The sequence below is a fragment of the Dermacentor silvarum genome, chromosome 11, assembly GCF_013339745.2.
Source record: "Dermacentor silvarum isolate Dsil-2018 chromosome 11, BIME_Dsil_1.4, whole genome shotgun sequence".
Classification (NCBI taxonomy): domain Eukaryota; kingdom Metazoa; phylum Arthropoda; class Arachnida; order Ixodida; family Ixodidae; genus Dermacentor; species Dermacentor silvarum.
The window spans coordinates 94486322-94505009 of NC_051164.1; the positions used below are offsets into that span (position 1 = coordinate 94486322).

Below are 18688 nucleotides of genomic sequence, written 5' to 3' on the forward strand. Positions count from 1 at the left end.
CCCATGTCACAAAAAATCCGGCGTCGGCCGAACCACCCCTATCACCCAAATTATCCCGAACCACCCCCACCACGCACGCCCTCCGCGTGGCACAGAGGTGCTGGTGAACTAATTGAATTTCTCAAAGTAACATGCGTCAGAAAAATCGTAACGTACAACTTAGCCACAACCTACAGACGTGATAGCATCGGATTATAATATGAATATACGACAAAACATAATTCTCTTACACGGAAACTCAAACATCATGCCCCTTTTCCAGCATTTCTACCACTCATACATCGGCGCGCCCCGGCCAGTTCTTTACAAGAACACCATTCAGATGGCGCTCGCCTCCTTGGTGTCGTGCGCGGAGGCGAAGTTGGAGGAAAAAGAAAGTTGTAGTTGCCGGGAAGCCCGACAAGCAGTCAGGGATCTTTGAATGCTATCGTATTCGACTCTTAAAGGCAAAGCTTAAGCGTCCTCCTAATTTTTTCGATAGTTCCGAGGTCTTGGACTTTCATTAAACGCAAAAAATGAAGAGTAAGAAAAATCGCCTTAGTGCTCCTTTATATGGACACTAAAGACAAAAGTAAGTTGAGTTGCAATGTAAATTGGCATTCTCCAATACCAGAAAAACAGCTCTTACCAGGAAAAAAGGCTTGGCAAGCCTGAAAAGATACAAGAACGAACGACTGGCAATGCCAACCTGATGTTCCCACACCAGCTTACCATGAGGTCATGGATTTCGACTTCTGTTTATGCCTGGTTACGTTTTGTCAATTAAGATGGACTACATTGTATTCTTAAAGAGCCAGAAGATGAATTTAGCGAGGCTAAAGAGCATTCCTGGGAAAACAGCGGCGCGATCTTGTACGGGTTCCAAAATGGAACGGAGGCGGTCCATTCCATCGAGCCGCACACGATTGGTCAATTTGATCATCACGGTTCAAAGTGACCAATCGGGTGCGGCTCGATGGAACGGAACGCGTACAAGATCGCGCCCCAGAGGCCCAAACATGAAAAACGAAAAAAAAAAAAAAAAAGTGACGTTACATTGAAGCACTGGGACTGGGGTTTTGGCGTGAAATTCAAGAAACAGAAATTTAACCTTCATTTTCACTTCTAGTAATCAGCCTATTACAACAAAATTGAAGAAAGTATAGTTTTGAAATAGCACTTTCTCAATACAAACTAATTTAGCATTTCTCTTTAGTGCCCCTTTAATGCTTTTTTCAAAAGTGCTTTCCGAGACAATGAAGTTTACTCAAGAACGTGTTATTCACATAGGCTTTATTCTACAACAGGGCACAGGGTCCTGTGCACAAGAAAACAAAGGCAGCGGCATGGCAGTCCGACCACCTATGGCGCTTTCATGATGGAGAGGTCGAACTTCTGCGCAAGGTACATGAACTCCGCGAACTTTGGCTGGCTTCCAAGCAGATTCACGCCGTTGTCCACTGACCACTTCTTAAGGCCGAACCATGCGGCGAAGCCGAGAGCGAGAGGAAAGCCCACCTTGTAGCTGTTGACTGCAAACAAAGAAAAAAGAAAAAAGACAGATCACCGAAGAAGCCTTTCTACCTACTCCATTTCATCAATAGCTGGGAATGCCGTGAAGGCTACAAAGACCTCTCACTACTCAAATCCGCAACCAAAAAATAGTGCATCACATGTGAAAGATATAAGTGTGCGTCTTGTAATTCGACGTTACATTGAGTCTCATACTTTTAGGCTGCAAAATATGATGTGCTCATTATGTGGAAAGGGTTGCAGATGTGAACCTATTTACCACTGAGCAAGCTGAGTGACACATTTCTGTTACAAGCAGCTGCAGTGCCCTGCTTGCACTCACAACGAAAACATATTTTGTCATCTACTAGAAGCACAAAGACAGACAAATTATACGCAATTTGATGCAGCCTTACGTTGTCATGAGGTGCGTGCATGCTGCTGTCACGAACTACGTATGAGAAAGGCACTGACAACAAAGACCAGAGTACTATGGTCGTAGCAACTACATAGCAATAGTTACAAGGAAAAAAACTTGGCAGCTACATTGACAGTGCCTAGCAAAGTTTACATCTGCACTTGTTACAACTGTGTTTTAACAATACACGGGTGCCATGTGTTGGCACAACGCAGGATGCAAGGCAGCTCCTGCTCGCCAGAAGGAACATCGTCCTGGCGACAAGGCGCCTCACAACGCTGGCGTGATGAAGAGAACCGGCAGGCATCACACCTCGATGGTGCACGAGATGAGACCGACGAGAAAACGTCGCCGTTAGTCAGCGTTTAGTGAAGTATTAGATGACGTTAGCTGGACGTTTACTGCCCGTTTCACTGAAACCAGTGCATACACGCAGCAGCTCAGCAGGAACGCAGGTGTGCTTATACCCTTCTTTGTTTCAGATGTCGAAACAATAGAAAATGTTTCGCTGCTGGCATGGAAAGCGAATGTCCTAGCTCCGCCACCAAGGCGTTTTAATGTAGCGTTCATGGTGCGTCCACATCATTGCATTGTTTTTGCAGCAAAGTGCACTTCGAACCTCTGAAAACTTTCTTATGCTAACAGTGACAACGTGAACACGTCTCGAGTGTCTCTATACGTAATTACAATCACCATATAAAAAAGAAACACTGAGAGTCCCAAAAACTTAAATTAAGGTGTGTTACGTGCCAAAACCCCAATCTGATTATGAGGCGCACCGTAGTTGGAGGACTTTGGATTAATTTTGACCGCTTGGGTTTTTTAACAGGCAGCGGTTGCATGATGCACAGGTGTTTTTGCATTCCACCCCCATCGGAATCCAGCCACTGTGGATTGGATTGAACCCACGATCTTGAGCTCGGCAACACAATTCCATAGCCACTAGGCTACCACGGCGCGTCTGTGTGGTTGCGTGATGTGCAGTCTGTTTCACACTTGGGGAAAACTCGGAGCGCCTTGCAAGCCGCTCCGAGTTTTCCCCTAAGTGTGAAACAGACTGTGCATCTGGAAGGAGGAGGCGCCACCACTGTGGTGAAGAAGCCTATGCAAGCAAGGAAACAGCAGCTGAAAAAGCGGCCTATCAGACTAACTTTTTAATGCCGGTTTATCGCAAATTCGTGACATACTGAATAAGTGCAGCCTATGCCCAGGGTATGCCCAGGGAGTATGTTTTCTGGCTTAAGTGCCGGTTTTCATGCATTTGCGACAAACAATGTTTTCGAGCACTGAGATGTGGTGTCATCCTAAAAGCAAAAGCAGTCGCAATCTAATACTTGCTCACACGTGCAAAGTCAACTATATTCGGCAGGTTTTGTGAACATGAAGAAAGTCACTTCATGCCTACAAAATTTTCTTCGTATTGTTTACATCCCAGAGATTACGGCGTTTGTATGATCTTGAGAGTGCAGTTAATATCAGCATTACTGCTTTGGTATGGTATGTCGCGAATTAATGACATTTGGCACTTGCGGCACTCAATGAACGTTAGATCCTTTTATGGTAGAAGCTACCTACCAGGGGACATAAGCAACATCTGCCTAAGAGGAAAAGAAGTTGTGCGAAATAGGTGCCTGTAGCCAGGAATTACCAGCTGTGACGGCTTTGGCGTTGCACTGCTAAGCCCGAGGTTGCGGGATCGAAATCGGGCCGCAGCAGCCACACTTCAATGGGGTTGAAATGCAAGAACACCCATTTACCGTGCATTGGGTGCATGTTAAACAACCCCAGGTGGTCAAAATGAACCCGGAGCCCCCCACTACGGCATGCATCATAATCATATCGTGGTTTTGGCACGTTAAACTCAATAACTCAATTCAAAGCCAAGAATTGCTTTTGGGAGTGAGGGGCACACACTTGATCGGGGTAGGGGGCGGGGCAGGCAGATGTCACTCGTCATTTTGTGCCAGGCATCCCTGGTACACATAAATTTGGCAGGTATGGAGGGAAGGGGGGAGGGAGGAGGAGGGCACGTACTGCCCCTCTTTCCCGCTGGCTACGCACCACCTGCCTGTAGCCCTGCGTTAGCACTGACAGCACCGGACACTGGCCAGGTGTCAACAGCACACACCAACCATGCAAGCGACCAAGGTGTAAGGAACAGACACTTTTTTACGTACACAAAGTGCACATGTCCAAATAAATGTGTCCACTGTTTTCAGTATTTTCAACGGCCATAGGTTGCCAGAAAAAGTCATGTCGGCCATTCTTCAAATATGTGGTCCTATTAAGTGCAAAATAAACAGTTCTGCGCAAGTTAAGCCAGGAACATTCTGACACTTATTTATTTTTCTTGCGATGTGTGTGCAACATTTTTTGGCTTAAGTGCCGAACGTCGCAAATTCACGACATACCCCCCAAAAGCTCATCGAAAATTCAGTCCTCACAGAAAATATCGGTGGCAATCGATGACAAGGGCTAAATGAACTTGAAATCTCCTGCAACAATGTTTTTTCTGCCGTGCCTTTAGTAATTTCAGCGTTAAAAGAGTTAAGGGTGCAGGCTCCTGCCTGTGCCTGGTGCTCCCGAGGGCTGCGGCTCTACGTCCAGAGCTGGTGCAAGTCTTTGTGGCGTCCAGTCGGGCACCCAATACACAACCTCTCGGCTCCCCTTCCTGTGTTCCTATGGTTTCAACTCGAGCCACAAGCAGCCCACCAGACTGTCACGCTGGTACACCACTCCAGTTGCTGACATTCACAGAGGGCACTTGATGCTCGTGTCAGTCCGTTCTTGAAGTCACAGTTTCCTACAAAAATCACTAGAGCGAACTCTGGCGCTTGGGTCTATGGAAGCTGCAAGCATGGTGGTTTGCCAGCATGGGTCACATGATGGGCCGTACATGGATTTGCCTAAACTTCGTCCTTCTGGCTTCAGATGGCTTTAGGACTTTGCAAGCTATCATTTCCATCAAAATATTTCGTTATACATCCAATAATTCACAATCATTATGTGTGTGCACACAGTCTTATTGTCTTCTGCGTCTAGGAAAATGTGATTGCTAAGAAATTTAGGTCAGTGAAGGCAGATAAATTGTAGTATAAATGAAGCCACGGGAATGTCTCAAGCCACAAGCGCAATGATCAGAGAAACACATGTACTAACTATCATTCCCATGGTGGCTGATCAATTGCAGCAGTGGAGCTCCCTCTGATAATTTTAGTAGGAAGCCATGCCTGGACCGTCCTGGAAACTGGCACTAAACCCTGGGTGATGAGTAATCCTCAATGATTTCTTCAACCCCTAGAGACTGACTTCCTGACTATCATAAATCTGAATTCATCTTGTTTTTAGTTTTGTTGAAGTGCTACATTTCGAAGATCGATTAAATGTCCCTGGGTGTGCAGAAGAGAGTGCATGCTTTGTCTTTGCTTTCTATGTCTGTTCACATTAAGCAGCTTTCAGGACCTGCCACGCTAAGTGCGCTTAAACTGTGACATACAGCTATAAGTTGTTAATTCCTTACAGTGGGATTAATGGAGCAAGAGGCGCAACTTATGACTGCCACAAGTTGTAATATATGAAGTAGTTATTTTGTAGAAAGCGTCGCAGATCAAAAACTGCACTAACAAATGTATGGAGTGAGACGACTGCACTACAGTGTAGACCGCTTATAACGTAAGTCGCCGGAGTCGCGAATATCTGCACTATAAGCGGTACCACACTATAACCAAAACAACGATTTTATTGCGACAGCAATTATATGGACACTCTAGGCGCATTTCTGCCGTCGCCGTCGCTATTGCCACGAGATTCCGTATAAAGTCCGAGGGCGATAAAATCGTCACCGCGCGCAGTATGCTGCATGTGCGAGTGAACGCGTGCGAGGGTGAGCCAATGATCGCGGTTCAATCTCGCGCACGCAAAGCTGCGGGGGGTGGGGGGGCTTTACTCCAGGCGGCCGAGTGCGCCCACCGGCCGCCCGGAGTAGAGTGCTGTATCTTGAAAGCCAACTGTGATGGAGGCACAGTCCGCCATGCACTGTGTTTTCGCGGCTCAGTTCACGTTAATGCAAGATGCAGCACGAAGGTCAATTTTCTCGCTGCTGCTGCCGTGCTTCTTCCCTCCAACGTTTTGACAGCGAATTTCCACGGTCATCGAGTGAGATGTGTTCACATTTGCTTGTGCACGCGTGACACCATGCTTGATAATGCACAGAGAGTCGCGGCGGCGGTGAAATATAGGAACAGAGATATTTACGCGCCAACAACATAACAACGGCGCCAGACACACCGGTTGCTTCGTGTCGTTGGAGTACAGACGCCGGTTGTTCACCACCGTGACGTCGCGGAGCTCGACGCGCGCGCGTTACGTCGGAGTATACTGCGACTTTAGAGAAGCGTTCGCCGTTTCAGTTGACTGCCAAACTTCCAGGCAGCCGCATTATAACCGGTATTTCGTCTCCCACAACTGCACAATAAGCGTTGCGCATATAGTACATAGAGTGCTATGGGGAAATTAACGGGAGTCTGAAAATACCAAATTATATCCGGTCCTGCATTATAAGCGGTTACGTTATAAGTGGTCAATACTGTACTTGTGTAGCTTCCACAGTGTTGCCTGCTAAGTATGAAACAGCCTAATTAGGTGACTGATTGTTATGGGGAAGTGGCGGGGAGACACTTGTGTCCCAGGTGCTGTGAAAGACGTAATGAAGGAGCGAGTATTAACTTTGACCAGCTGGTTCATTTAGGCGCACACGTAGCTTGGCACAAGAGCACTTTGCGTGCACTTAATGTTTCAAGCATTACACCTGCTTCTGCACCTTTGTATTAGAAAACATAGCTCGTAATAGATGCTGATATTGAAAGAAGTTAGCTTCCACCGTGATGTCACAAAGGTGAGAGAACATGTTTGGCTGGCACATCACTACAAATTCTGTCAGAAAGCAGTACATCTGCAGCTGCATTTGTAAGTTGTCAACAACAATAGTGCGAACTGTCGCAGGACAAGGAATGTCGCTGAAGCCAACATTTCGACAAGGGGACTTGTCTCCGTCAGGGCCCCTCGTCAAAATGTTGGCATCAGCAACATTCCTTGTTCTATGACAGATAATCATGTCAAGCCTCCATCTTCCTGTGACCCTCTCTCGTTTTGGTCCCCGACTATAGTCATTTTTGTTATTAGCGTGTACGAGCACAGTCTGTTTGTCTTATGACATGGAGTTTGTGCAAGGTGCATCAAATGAAAATGGAACACCCAGAGTTGTGGACATTAAATTGTGTAATATCTTGTATGAAGTTGAGTGCACTGAAACCAGCACTTTTTCAACATGATACTCAACTTCATACAAGATACAAGATATTACGCAATTCGATGTCCACAACTTCGGGTGTTCTTTTTTTCTTTTGGTTACGTTAGCTGTAGACACTGCTGTTCTCGCCAACGTGACGTGACGTAGCATGTGTGGGCGCACGCACTTACGCTACATTGGACTATATCCGCACCTTAAGGGAAAGCTGACCCTCAAACATCCAGTCAAATATGGCAGTGTCTTCACCAAAGCGGTTGTATTTAGCAATACTATTGAGGGCGCCAAACTGAAACGGAGTTATACTGAGTATGCAGGGGGTTCAATTTACCCGCAGAGCAGTGTCAAACGTTTCTTGCTACCACTAGACCACTGCAAGAACAAATGATTAAGCTGTGATTGAAAGGGTTAACATATCCCGTTTAGGCACCAATTCTGTCCACTGGAAATTTAGTTTCAGTACATTGCTTAGATTTCCGTAGTCACGAAAAACGAATAGCTGAAGAATGAATTAGCAATTCTTCCTTCTTCAGTGAGGTTTGTCAAGTTCACAGAATGCGGACTCCACGCGAGAATTCTCGGCAGAAACTTCAAACAGAGCAACAACGATTGCATGTCTATCATACTTGGAGTGCCCCTATCCAGCCACTTGCAAAATATGCTCGATGTAACACTTTGCGAAAAACCATGAATTGAATTATGGGGTTTTATGTGCCAAAACCAAAATTTGATTATGAGGCATGCCGTAGGGGAACTCAGGTTTAATTTTGACCACCAGGGGATCTTCAAAGCGCTGCCAATGCATGGGACATGGGCGTTTTTGCATTTCGCCCACATCGAAATGCAGCCGCTGCGGCCGGGATCTGATCCTGCAACCTCGTGCTTAGAAGCACAACATGATAGCTGCTAGGCCACTGCGGCAGGTTGAAAAACCACGAAAAAAGTGAACTGGTTACATCATGACATACTAACATTTAGAGCAAACACACAGCTGTCTCGTCTTCCAGCTCATGTTACAAGAACGCTTAGCACTTATTATTGAAACTTGCGGCACACGTCCAATCAGAAGTTTTTCAAGATGTATGCGACATACTTTAAGAGTCAGTAATATTGTTTTTGATGCTCTATCCTGGAGTGCCCTATTGTGCACACAGCACCTGAAGGGGATATTCTGTGGCACAGCTTCCAAATTAACGACTCAGGAATGCAAGGTGAGAGACGAGACTTACACATTGCTCCCCACACAGAGGCAGCGGCGACGCCACCAACCATGTGGTTGTACCATGTGTCCTTGCCAGTGATCTTTGCCAGGGCATGATTTGTGATCACGAAAGAACCGCAGGACACCACTGAGAGAGAAAGTATTGGTTAACAAAAATTTTTAGGTCAAACAACAGGGACACTTGAGAAATACAAACTTCAACAAAATGGCTCTGTTTGAAATAAAAGACAAAAATATGTACAGATATACTATATCCAAGAGAAAGCTCAAGTACACATGTTAACGTGAAGCTACATAGGAAACCAATAAAAGTGCCTTGCAAAGGATGCTTCACTGTTTCCAGCCAGTCGAAAGAAACGTGCACAGCACTTCTTTTTATTTTTTTATGAGCAACATTATCATACTTGGAAGTGTTACTGCACTATGTCAGCAAACATTTTTTTCTGTGTCGTGACAATATGGCAATGTCGGTGATGCCAGGTCAGGCAACTCGAGGCCAACATTACACCAAGTTAGCCCCCCGAAACGGAAACATAATTTTACACCAAAATGTTCAAAAAATGTATTACTATTTAAACTTAATGTTCTTTCTGTTAAATATTACTACAGCAATTAATTATTTCATAATTGGCTTTCTTATCTATTCACAATCAAAACTTATTCACAATCGAAACAAAAGCCACAAGCTGACTTTATCTTGGTCAAGCAGGCTGCTTTGAATTAGCTTACACAGGACACTAAAAGGAAAATTGCATTAAAACATACTAGTGAATTACACTTCTGCAATAGCAAAACAGCCACTCTTACTGCAAGAGCCAGAATAAAGCCAGGAAAGACAACCCCAAATATTGGTAAACCCGAAAAAAATCCAAAGATGAAATAGGGGCGGCAACTTCCACTTTTCCCATCAGCTTACCATGGCTGCATAAATTTTGACAGCATAGACACTGGTCCAGTGAATTGCTTATCCATAAGGACAACCAATTAATTCTAGACTACTTTTCCCACGTAGCAGGCAATGCTACGAAGTGGATTACATTCACAAACAACAAACAGTGTGACACATATGAAAGAAAGTTATAGGTATGCACCATGTTTTTCAAGGTAACATCAAGCCTTGTACTTTAATGTCGCAAAATTTCAAACAATTATTACAAGAAAGGCATCGTAGATCAGAAGTTATTTAACCCAGAGCAAGCGGGGCGACATGTTCGGGTGGCCAAAGCACACGACTCGAGACTAAAACATAGTGCGGATATATCGAACCCACTTATAACGAATTATTTTGTATAAAAAAAATCCCCTTGAGAACTTTTTATACAATTTTTATTTTATATATCGAAATATCTATATGTCGAACTTTTTTGTGATCCCCTTCAGATTCGATACATCCTGGGATCAACTGTATGTCAAGTAGTTATTCCACAGAAAGCGTTGCAGATGAAAAGCCACGCACTTGGAAACGTGCAGATTAAGAGTTCTATGACCACGCTAGAAGCTACAGGGTTGCTTGCCAGGTATGACATGGAGCAAACACGAACCAAACATTTTACCTGGCATGTTTTGAGACCTTCTCTTGTTCCAAAACAGCCGAAATACACAAAAGTACATTGAAGTCTGTAATATCGCACTGAACTCTTTCATTTTCCCCAATAATATATTTTCTTAACTCAAACAAATGAAAATAAACCTTTCAAAGAATTACACAAGCAGTTTAGACTGACTTTATGTTGCCCTTTAGTGTCCCTTTAGCTCTTTTCGGCATGGTGGTCACCTGAGGTGACTACCTTTTCTGCATTTTTTTTTTCTCTTGAAGCGTGCGAGTCTCGTGTGTCTACTCTGAAATGGCACATTCTTTCAAGTTTCCACTACTTCAAGAGCAATAGTCATTGGACAACAGTGTCAGGTGCAGCAACATTCTTCACGACGTGACACATGAAGCGGTATGAGCCTTCAGATAGAAGATGAAGAAGCGCAGGAACCTGGGGATGGGAGAAAAGGAGGATGCAGTCAAATTAAATGGAGATATGATGGACGCCAGTTCCACAGTAAAGCTTTAAGTCTATTGTGTCCTTTTAACCAGGAACGCTACATTATTTTGGCACAGCCAACAATTAACTCCATCATGTGGGTGACATTTTTCCTTGAGGAGACCTCCACAGAGATCATCTTTTCGAGATTCCAAGCACAAGCGGAACCAGCAGTGGAACTACCTTGTGAACTTAACTCGGCAGAACTCGTGAACCTGGTTTTGGAGAAGGCTTCCATGGACACAGCTGAACTACGTCTGAAGGGTGCTGAGAAAGTGAACTAGCGTATAGCGACCTTCAACGAGCTAGTTCTTCAACCGAAGTGACAAAAGGACTCTGGATCACAGTCTACAACGGAGGAGGTGAGCCTCGTTTTGAAAGCTCTTCAGATATAGCACGAACAGATTGTGCAACAGAACCAACTGGCGACATTGCTTATTAACTCGCTGAACGCCGAGAAGCCGGTGACTAAATTTGTAGAACCCGATGCGTTTGACAGCATGTCTTCAAGCCCAGAAAGTTGGCTTGAATTCTATGAATATGGCACTGGGAGGAACAAGTGGCACTCTGATGAGGACAAGATTAACATGCGTAGTTACTTGAGAGGTGCTACACGCAAGTGGTGCGAGCTGCACATTATTGAAGAAGCTGACAACTCTTATAGCCAATGGAAGGAAACATTCTTGACGACATTCCGAAGCAACCCGGTACAGAGATGGGACTCCGCGCTTAATTTCAAATTCAAGTAGGGCTCTCTCGTCGAGTATTTCCTTGAGAAACGCCACCTTTTAAAGCTGGCTGAGCCCGTACTTCCATCTTCTGCCGTAATAGCCATAATAATTCACGGAGTGCATTCTGAAGTGCTGAAGCAAATGCAAGTACGATCACTTAAAACTGTAGACGAGCTCCTGGAGTGCCTTCAGCACATACCATCTACTACTAACCCAAGCACTCGCTTCAGACGGACTGATGCGCAAGAACCGAGCCACCTTGCAAGCAGCACAGAGAAATTTGGTTGGCACGCTCCCACAGGTCAGGTTAACAATGTCGACAACGACGCTCAAAAGTTTCCGAAAATAAATAAATAAATAAACAAGGGTGATCAGTCCGACCCGATGATCACAACTGAGACGGTTTATCCAACTTGCTCTAGCCTACTTCACATTCCCATCAAAGTGGGAAACAGACATATGAGGGCTTTGGTGGACAGTGGCACTTGTGTGTCTATAATAAATGCCAAGCTGGTGGATGCAAGTCACCTGCACAGTGGAAGATTGCTACGGGTACAAGGTTACGATGGAAAAGTTACATTGAATAATAAGTGGGCCTCAGTAAACATTGAGTTCCAAGGCCATAAAGTAGAGAGTAAAGTATTGGTGCTAGAGGGAGCGACATGTGGCTTTCTGCTATTCAGACCAGATATCAAGAAACTGAAAATCAACATATACTGGGACGATGCAGTTTTAGTCGGACTAACAAGGGACAAGACACAGCAGGGTTGACAAGATAACCTACGAGTTGTCAAGTGCGTGAAGGATATTCCAACGACCTACCCTGAACTTGTATGCATAGGAAGCTATCCACAAGCGATGAGGTCACCCAAGGTCCCTTTCAAACTAACTGACAAGACCTTCATCCGCAAATCACCTTACAACATGTCAAGAGAGTGAAAGATATGGTTGAAGAAATTGCAGGAGATGCTAGACGCCAATATAATCTGACCTTCGGTGTCACCCTTCGCCTCTCCCATAACAATTGCGCCGAAAGAAGATGGGACTTTCAGACTGTGCACAGACTACAGGGCTCTCAATCGCCTGACCGAACTTATACCATTTCCCATGCTGAAGATAGAAACGATTATAGATGAGACAGGTGGTTGCCGACATTTTTCACGTATTGACTTGTGCAAAGGTTTCTGGCAGATCCCGCTAACCGAAGAAACAAAAATGTACACTGCTTTCATCACACCCTTCGATCTGTACTAGTAAAACCGGTCTCCTTTCGGCTGGAAGAACTCGCCAGCATGGTTCCAGATCATCATGAACGACGTCCTGAAGCCTTTCCTAGGTGTATTTTGTAATGTGTACATAGGACATTATCGTCTTCTCCAAAAGAGAGGCTGAGCATCAGGAACAGCTGCCTCAGGTATTGAATGCCTTGAGCTTGGCACACCTCAAGGTTAATTTTAAGAGAAGCGCATTCTTTCAAAGAAAAGTTGTCCTTCTTGGAAGAGTCTTTGATGGAACTACCAAAAGCAAGAAACAAGAGTTCGTCGAGAGGATCTCCCAACTGGTAAAAACATATGCCATCCACTCATTGCGTGTTTTTGCGATTAGCAGGACATTTCAGACCTTTCATGAAAGACTGCCGTCAAAACTAGATGCCTCATGTGCCTAACGCAGAAAGAAGTTCCATTTGAGTGGAATGACGAATGTGAGAGTCTACCACGAGCTGGTGCACAAAATCTCTGCTGACCCTATTCTACGCATACCAACTTTTACATTACTCTTTGAACTAAATACCGATGCCTTACACTGTGGGACAGGTGCAGTCTTGTATCAGAAATGTCCAGAAACATCCGGAAGAGAAAAGTGACACGTAGTAGGTTACTACAGCTACACCCTCAAGCAGTCTGAAGTTAACTACACCACTACTGAAAAGGAAGCTACTTGCAGTTCTTAAATCAATTCAATACTTCGGTACGTACCTAGAAGGCGCTTTGTTCACCGATCACCAGGCCCTCACTCATCTCTTGAATATGACTCAACCTAAAGACGTATCGCCAGATGGGTGAACTACTTGCAGCAGTTTGAATTCAACATCTCCCACCAACCTGGACCTCTTTTGACTGATGCAGATGCTTTGTCTAGACTGATGATACAATCCAACAAAGAACAATCAGAGGAAATCAATGAAGTAAAATTGTGGGAAGGTACTGAACACCTGATTTTTATTGAAGGTCAGTATCAAGTCCTGCCAACGCCTGGTTCCCAGGGTGCTTTATTTGTACCACGATAGCCCAGAATCTGGAGGACACGATGGATTTTGGCGCACTTACAACAAGCTAGTTAAGAGATTTACGTTGCATCACATTAAGGAAGTGAATTGGCACGTTCGTTCATGCCATATTTGTCAAGTCAACAAAGTGAAATATAAGCAGCCTACAGACGCCATGATAATACCTTGTCACTCGAACGTGCCTTTTTAAGTTATAGACCTGGATTTTGCCGAACTGAATAAGAAACGAGAAGGAGTGAGAGAAACGCAAGCTTTTCTTCTGGCTATAGATGAATGCACCAAGATGGTCGTGGCACAGGCAGGAAAAGAAGATGCAAATAACGCCATTGCTCTCCTCGAAAGGGATATGTTTAAGACTACCAGGATGATCGTATGCGACAACAGTCCAGCATTCAAGAGTGGAAAACTAGCAAGATGGGCCCGAGCCCACAATTTATCATCAGGTTCTGTGCGCCATACCATCCAGCAGCGAATGGGCTTGCAGAGCATGCTGTACGAGATGTGAAACAGTACATCAGGATGTGCGATAGTTTCCCTGGTGGATGGAAATGCTCTTTTGAAGATAGAAGCAGCTGTAAAACACCACAATCGCTCCTACACCAGTGGCTTGGGACGCAGCCCACAGTTCACTTCTTCAGGAGAAACCCCTATTCTGCAGGTGGATGGTGAGTTGGGGCTCTTAGAAAACCTCAAGATCGTCGAGGAGAGGGAACAAAAATCCCAGAGGAGAGGTACCCGTAAACGAATGAAAAATAATTTTGACAAGAGACATCACTCAGACATCCCAGACATTACAGTTCACCGACCTCGTTTCAGTGAGGAAAGGGTTAAGAGATCCCAGTGCCAAATGTTATCATCCTTACTCTGTGACAAAGACGGCCACTCAGAAAGGAATATTCAAGGCTGTTTGGTATACAGGTGGATGTGGCTCGGTTGAATGTGCTTCCATTGGAAATGTTTTCAAGTACTACCCCAGGAGGGGTTAGCAAAAGAAATCTGGAAGAGTGAAGTGGATAGAAGATGAAGCGCAGGAACCTGGGGATGGGTGAAAAGGAGGATGAAGTGAAAAGAAATGGAGATGATGAGATGGACACCAGTTCTACAAAAAAGCTTTAAGTCTATTGTTCTATTCTTACTAGGTTGCAAGCAAGGGAAAACATACTTTATACGTTAAATGAGGACAAAATGAAGTGGTGATACACAGAGAATAACCTTTGCTTGAATGAAATTTATTGAAAGACTATGTAGAATTTGGTACACATTTAGAATCTTCGTGCTGTTATTGCAAATAATTTATTTATTCATAAGGCACATGAATGGCTTACGAACAGCACAACAATACTTGCAAGTCTAAATGACACCAAAAGGCACGATGATTTGGGAAATTGAAGGGAAGTTTAAGGAATTAGGAATGAATTCGTATGCATCCAAATCAAGTATCTGCCACGTATAAACGCCTGACAGAGTGCTTGCAACTCAGCTTATAACGTGCAGATATTGGGAGAGCCGCATGACCGACAAATGGCGCTGGTTTAGGAGTCAAACTGGCAGCCGGCATCGTGAAGGAGAAACCAGTTGTGCTCAAGGAAAAGCGGTCAGGAGGCAACTTTACAATGAGTTGGTGAGACAGCGCATAGATCCTTTATTCACTCCGTTTAGCAGCATTGTTGCCTCTTCACCATCCATGGCCCATGAATATAGTAATTATGGTAATGACTAGGACGGAAGTTTATGAGCCAAGATGTTTGCATCTAAGAGAAACTACAAGCAGCAGCCTTCCTGGCTCAAGGTAGCCCAAACCCTGCTTGCACCAAACTTACTGCTATAACGGCTATAGAATGTGTGGGCAAGCCTGGAAAAACTCACCCATTGGCACTGTCCAGAAACCTATACGTCCCGCAAAGTGCTTGAAACTTGATGCTTCGGTAAGCAAAATTCCCTCAGCCAAACCTGCTATTGTACCTGGAAGCAAACAGAACAGTTTGTTACTGTCGCACATATCTCTCGTCGCTTGCCGGGGAATTAATAGGCTATACTTCGCATGCTAGGTCATGCATGAATTTCAACTGCAGTTTGTGATGTAATGAGTCACTGCTGGCTTTCAAAGTCTCTCTTACGTATGAGCACATTCACAGGACACATAATGTTTGTAGCTGAGATAACTAATTAAATTATGCCACACACACTCAATGTGCACTTTCTGATAAGGTCAAAGGCAAGTACAAACGTCCACACTTCTGTGTAGAGTGCTCGAGCACTGCCCAGCATACAAAGTAAGAGTCAGAATAGCTCCGAAGTTCAGGAGCCGGGCTGAATACTGTGTGGCCTGTGCGTTCTTGTGCCTTCCCCTGTTCGCAACCATTGCCTCTCAAAACGACCGGCAATGCACAGAGATCTTTGCATAACAGCGCGCCAATTCAAAGTTATAGACAGACGTGTGGACGACTGCATCACATGCAAATGCTTCTTCTTGATACATATACGGATGTGAAGGCGATTAGGCGAAATAGCACGACAGTTGGCACTACATCTGTGACTAAATTTACCAAAACTGTACTGCGTGAACGTAGATTAAATTTTAAGACACAATGTGTCCATGAAAGTCCGTCACAACGCAACAACAAAACGAGTGAGCACAATTTTTCATCAGTGGCGCCTCTTATATCTATAATTCGTGTTATAAAACGCTCGTTTCACATTCGTTAGGAAAGCGTAAGCGAGTTCTGCGCTTCAAGAGTAAGCCACGAAAAAGTGAAGACGAAGGCGACTAGGCCCGCAAAAGAAGACTTTAGAAGATCATTCACCTCTCTTCGTAAAGTTCGCACCAAAAAGTGCAAATCTGAAGTTTCGCTGTGCATTTTGCCTTGCAGTGTAGCTCACGTTCATCAGGAGTCATGTCATAAGGCACCAAGGCCTGCACCTTTGGATGCTGTTGCGAAACTTCAGAGACTGCCTGACTGCACTGTGCGTCCAATGTTCTAACCGACTATTGAATTAGAAGTTACTTACCGAACTTCAATGAATAGAGTGAAAGTAAGGTCATTTTTTCGATTCCCTCGTCATCCGCGGGTGACCGGTAGTAGCTCAGCGGTCCCCAGCCCCTTTTCTCACGCTCCCGCTTCACTATCTCATATATAAACAAAATCGGAGACTCGTCAGGTGGTATGAACACCATTTTTCAGCCTCTCCTCTGGAAATTACAGCTACGCCAATCTGATTCCGATCGCGAAAAACGTCCCAGGAGCAGACCGAGCAAGGGCAAAGTAAACGCCGGAACAGGAAGCCCATAAGACATGCTAATTCGGCTAGCAATCCAACTACAGCCGGTGCCTTGCCTGACTTACGAGCCACCACGGGCCCAAGCCAAAGTCACCCGAGCTCCAGCGTGCGAGAACACTCTAGAGGTAACGTACGCAATCGCGCGTCTTAGGCAGGTCGTCGCGTTCCCTTTTTTACGCAAAATAAACTAAGCAGCGAAACTACGATAATTACGACAGAGAGCCCTTGATACGCGCAACAGGTTTATTAATGTGCGTCACGTCTCAAGCTCGTTCTCTGAATCGTCCGAGCCCGTTGCCACACCACTCACAAAAATGTTTTTCAGCAGGCCCAGGTCGGCGGCGGGTTTTGACATGCCTTCGGCACTCTTTTTTGCCCTCTTCGCGACGATCTCCTCGTCGGTAGCGCGCTGTCTCACATCTATCGACTGCCGTAAACTTGCGTCGTCCTCACCACCTTCCCTGGCTTCCCGCCGTAGGCGCTTGCTCTTCTGAACGGCCGATATGTAAAAGTTGGACTCGCGCTTGGCCTGCGCGATCTCGGTGCGCAGCCGCTGGTCCCTGACAGCTTTCTCGTATGCCAGCCGCTCGTTCAGATGCGTCCACCGGAACCGGTGCAGGTACTTGATGCTCCAGAGGCTGTAGTAATACTCGGCACGTCGTTTTCCACCAACCTGGACGCCGTTCAAAGTGGCAGCGACGCGCTTGGCCACTTTTTTGTCCATGAACTCGACCCAACCTTCGACGAAGTTTCGTGCCTTCCCATGATCTTTTTCCGGCTGCAGGAATATACGGCCCAGTTCGCCGTACTTTGACAGCATGCTCCGCACGGTCTTGACGTTCATCTTGGGCGGTATGTAACTCAAGTAGACGACGCCGGGAATTTTCTTCTTCTTCTTCATTGCCTTGACTTTGTGCTTCGGCGGCTCATCTTTGACATCAGCAGAGCTGCGGACATCAGAACCCGCGTCGTTGGACGATGCAGGTTCGTGGCGTTGTTCGTCGTCGCAAACAGCGTCACATTCACCTTCCGCCATCTTTGGAAACTATGACAACCCCAGCCTCGCTAGAGCGATAGACTAGCCAGACTGAGTCACATGCCTAGAGTAGCATTACAATAGATGGCGCTGCAAGCTACACCTACACGAGGATTGCCACCTCACAAAATTTACATTCCTGAAACCATGTTGTTTAATTATTATCGCTAGTATCGCCAAGAAATAAATAAAAGAGAACTTCATTTATCAAGAAAGGGCGAAGCACTGACTGCGATAGTATGGTTTGCGCTTGAACTTCTTGGGCGTGCGCTACCGATGGCGGCGCTCCCGTCAGTGATACCAGAGTCCTTCCATGTGGTGATACATCGAATCAAATATGATGAATGGCAATGCAAGCCATAAAATTAGAACTGTCGAAGTGGGTGGAGAAAAGCGATGTATTGGGGGAACCACAGAATGGGTTCAGGCCAGGCAGACGCTTAGAGAATAATGTGTTTGTACTGACTCAGTGCATAGAGATTTCAGTAACTCAGAAAATACCTTTATCGATAGCATTTCTAGATATTGTTACGGGGAAAAGAAGCAAGAAATATATTTACACTGTATTTACAAGTATGGCAGCGGCTGACAAGATCATAGCTCGCGAAGTCCAGAGCGTCGTCTTCTTCAAGTCATGACCAAACGTCTTCTTCGTCGCTCTGTAACATGACCCCCGGCGGCTGAAGCACCGACCCGGTGCTGGTTAGGAGGCGGTCGAATGATACGGCTTAAGACGCGCCACGTGGACTACATCGGAACGAGGCTGAGCCACGGTGGGGTCAAGAGGGGCGATTTCGTAGGTGACGTCGGTTACTTGACGCAAGACGCGGTAAGGGCCAGAGTAGCGTGAAAGCAACTTCTCCGAGAGGCCAACGCGTCGCGACGGAGA

The 18688-nt window shown here is 45.5% G+C and overlaps 2 protein-coding genes across 3 annotated transcripts; both read right to left on the reverse strand.

Annotated features, from left to right (window-relative positions):
* Positions 1–1255: 1255 nt before the first annotated feature.
* On the reverse strand, positions 1256–16770 carry LOC119434145 (uncharacterized). 2 transcript variants are annotated; one of them, XM_037701467.2, is made up of 4 exons: positions 16494–16770; positions 15351–15446; positions 8444–8563; positions 1256–1511 (listed from the first exon to the last, which is right to left on the reverse strand). In XM_037701467.2, exons 1-4 carry the CDS (start codon positions 16657–16659, stop codon positions 1342–1344), a joined length of 552 nt encoding a protein of 183 aa, XP_037557395.1. In that variant the 5' UTR covers positions 16660–16770; the 3' UTR covers positions 1256–1341. The 2 variants fall into 2 exon arrangements, with proteins under 2 accessions (XP_037557395.1, XP_049514465.1); XM_049658508.1 differs by lacking the exon at positions 16494–16770 and adding an exon at positions 16289–16432.
* A 222-nt stretch (positions 16771–16992) lies between these two features.
* Positions 16993–17830, reverse strand: LOC119432750 (activator of basal transcription 1-like). Its single transcript, XM_037699907.2, has one exon. The coding sequence runs from the start codon at positions 17797–17799 to the stop codon at positions 17020–17022; it is 780 nt and encodes a 259-aa protein (XP_037555835.1). The 5' UTR covers positions 17800–17830; the 3' UTR covers positions 16993–17019.
* Positions 17831–18688: the final 858 nt, after the last annotated feature.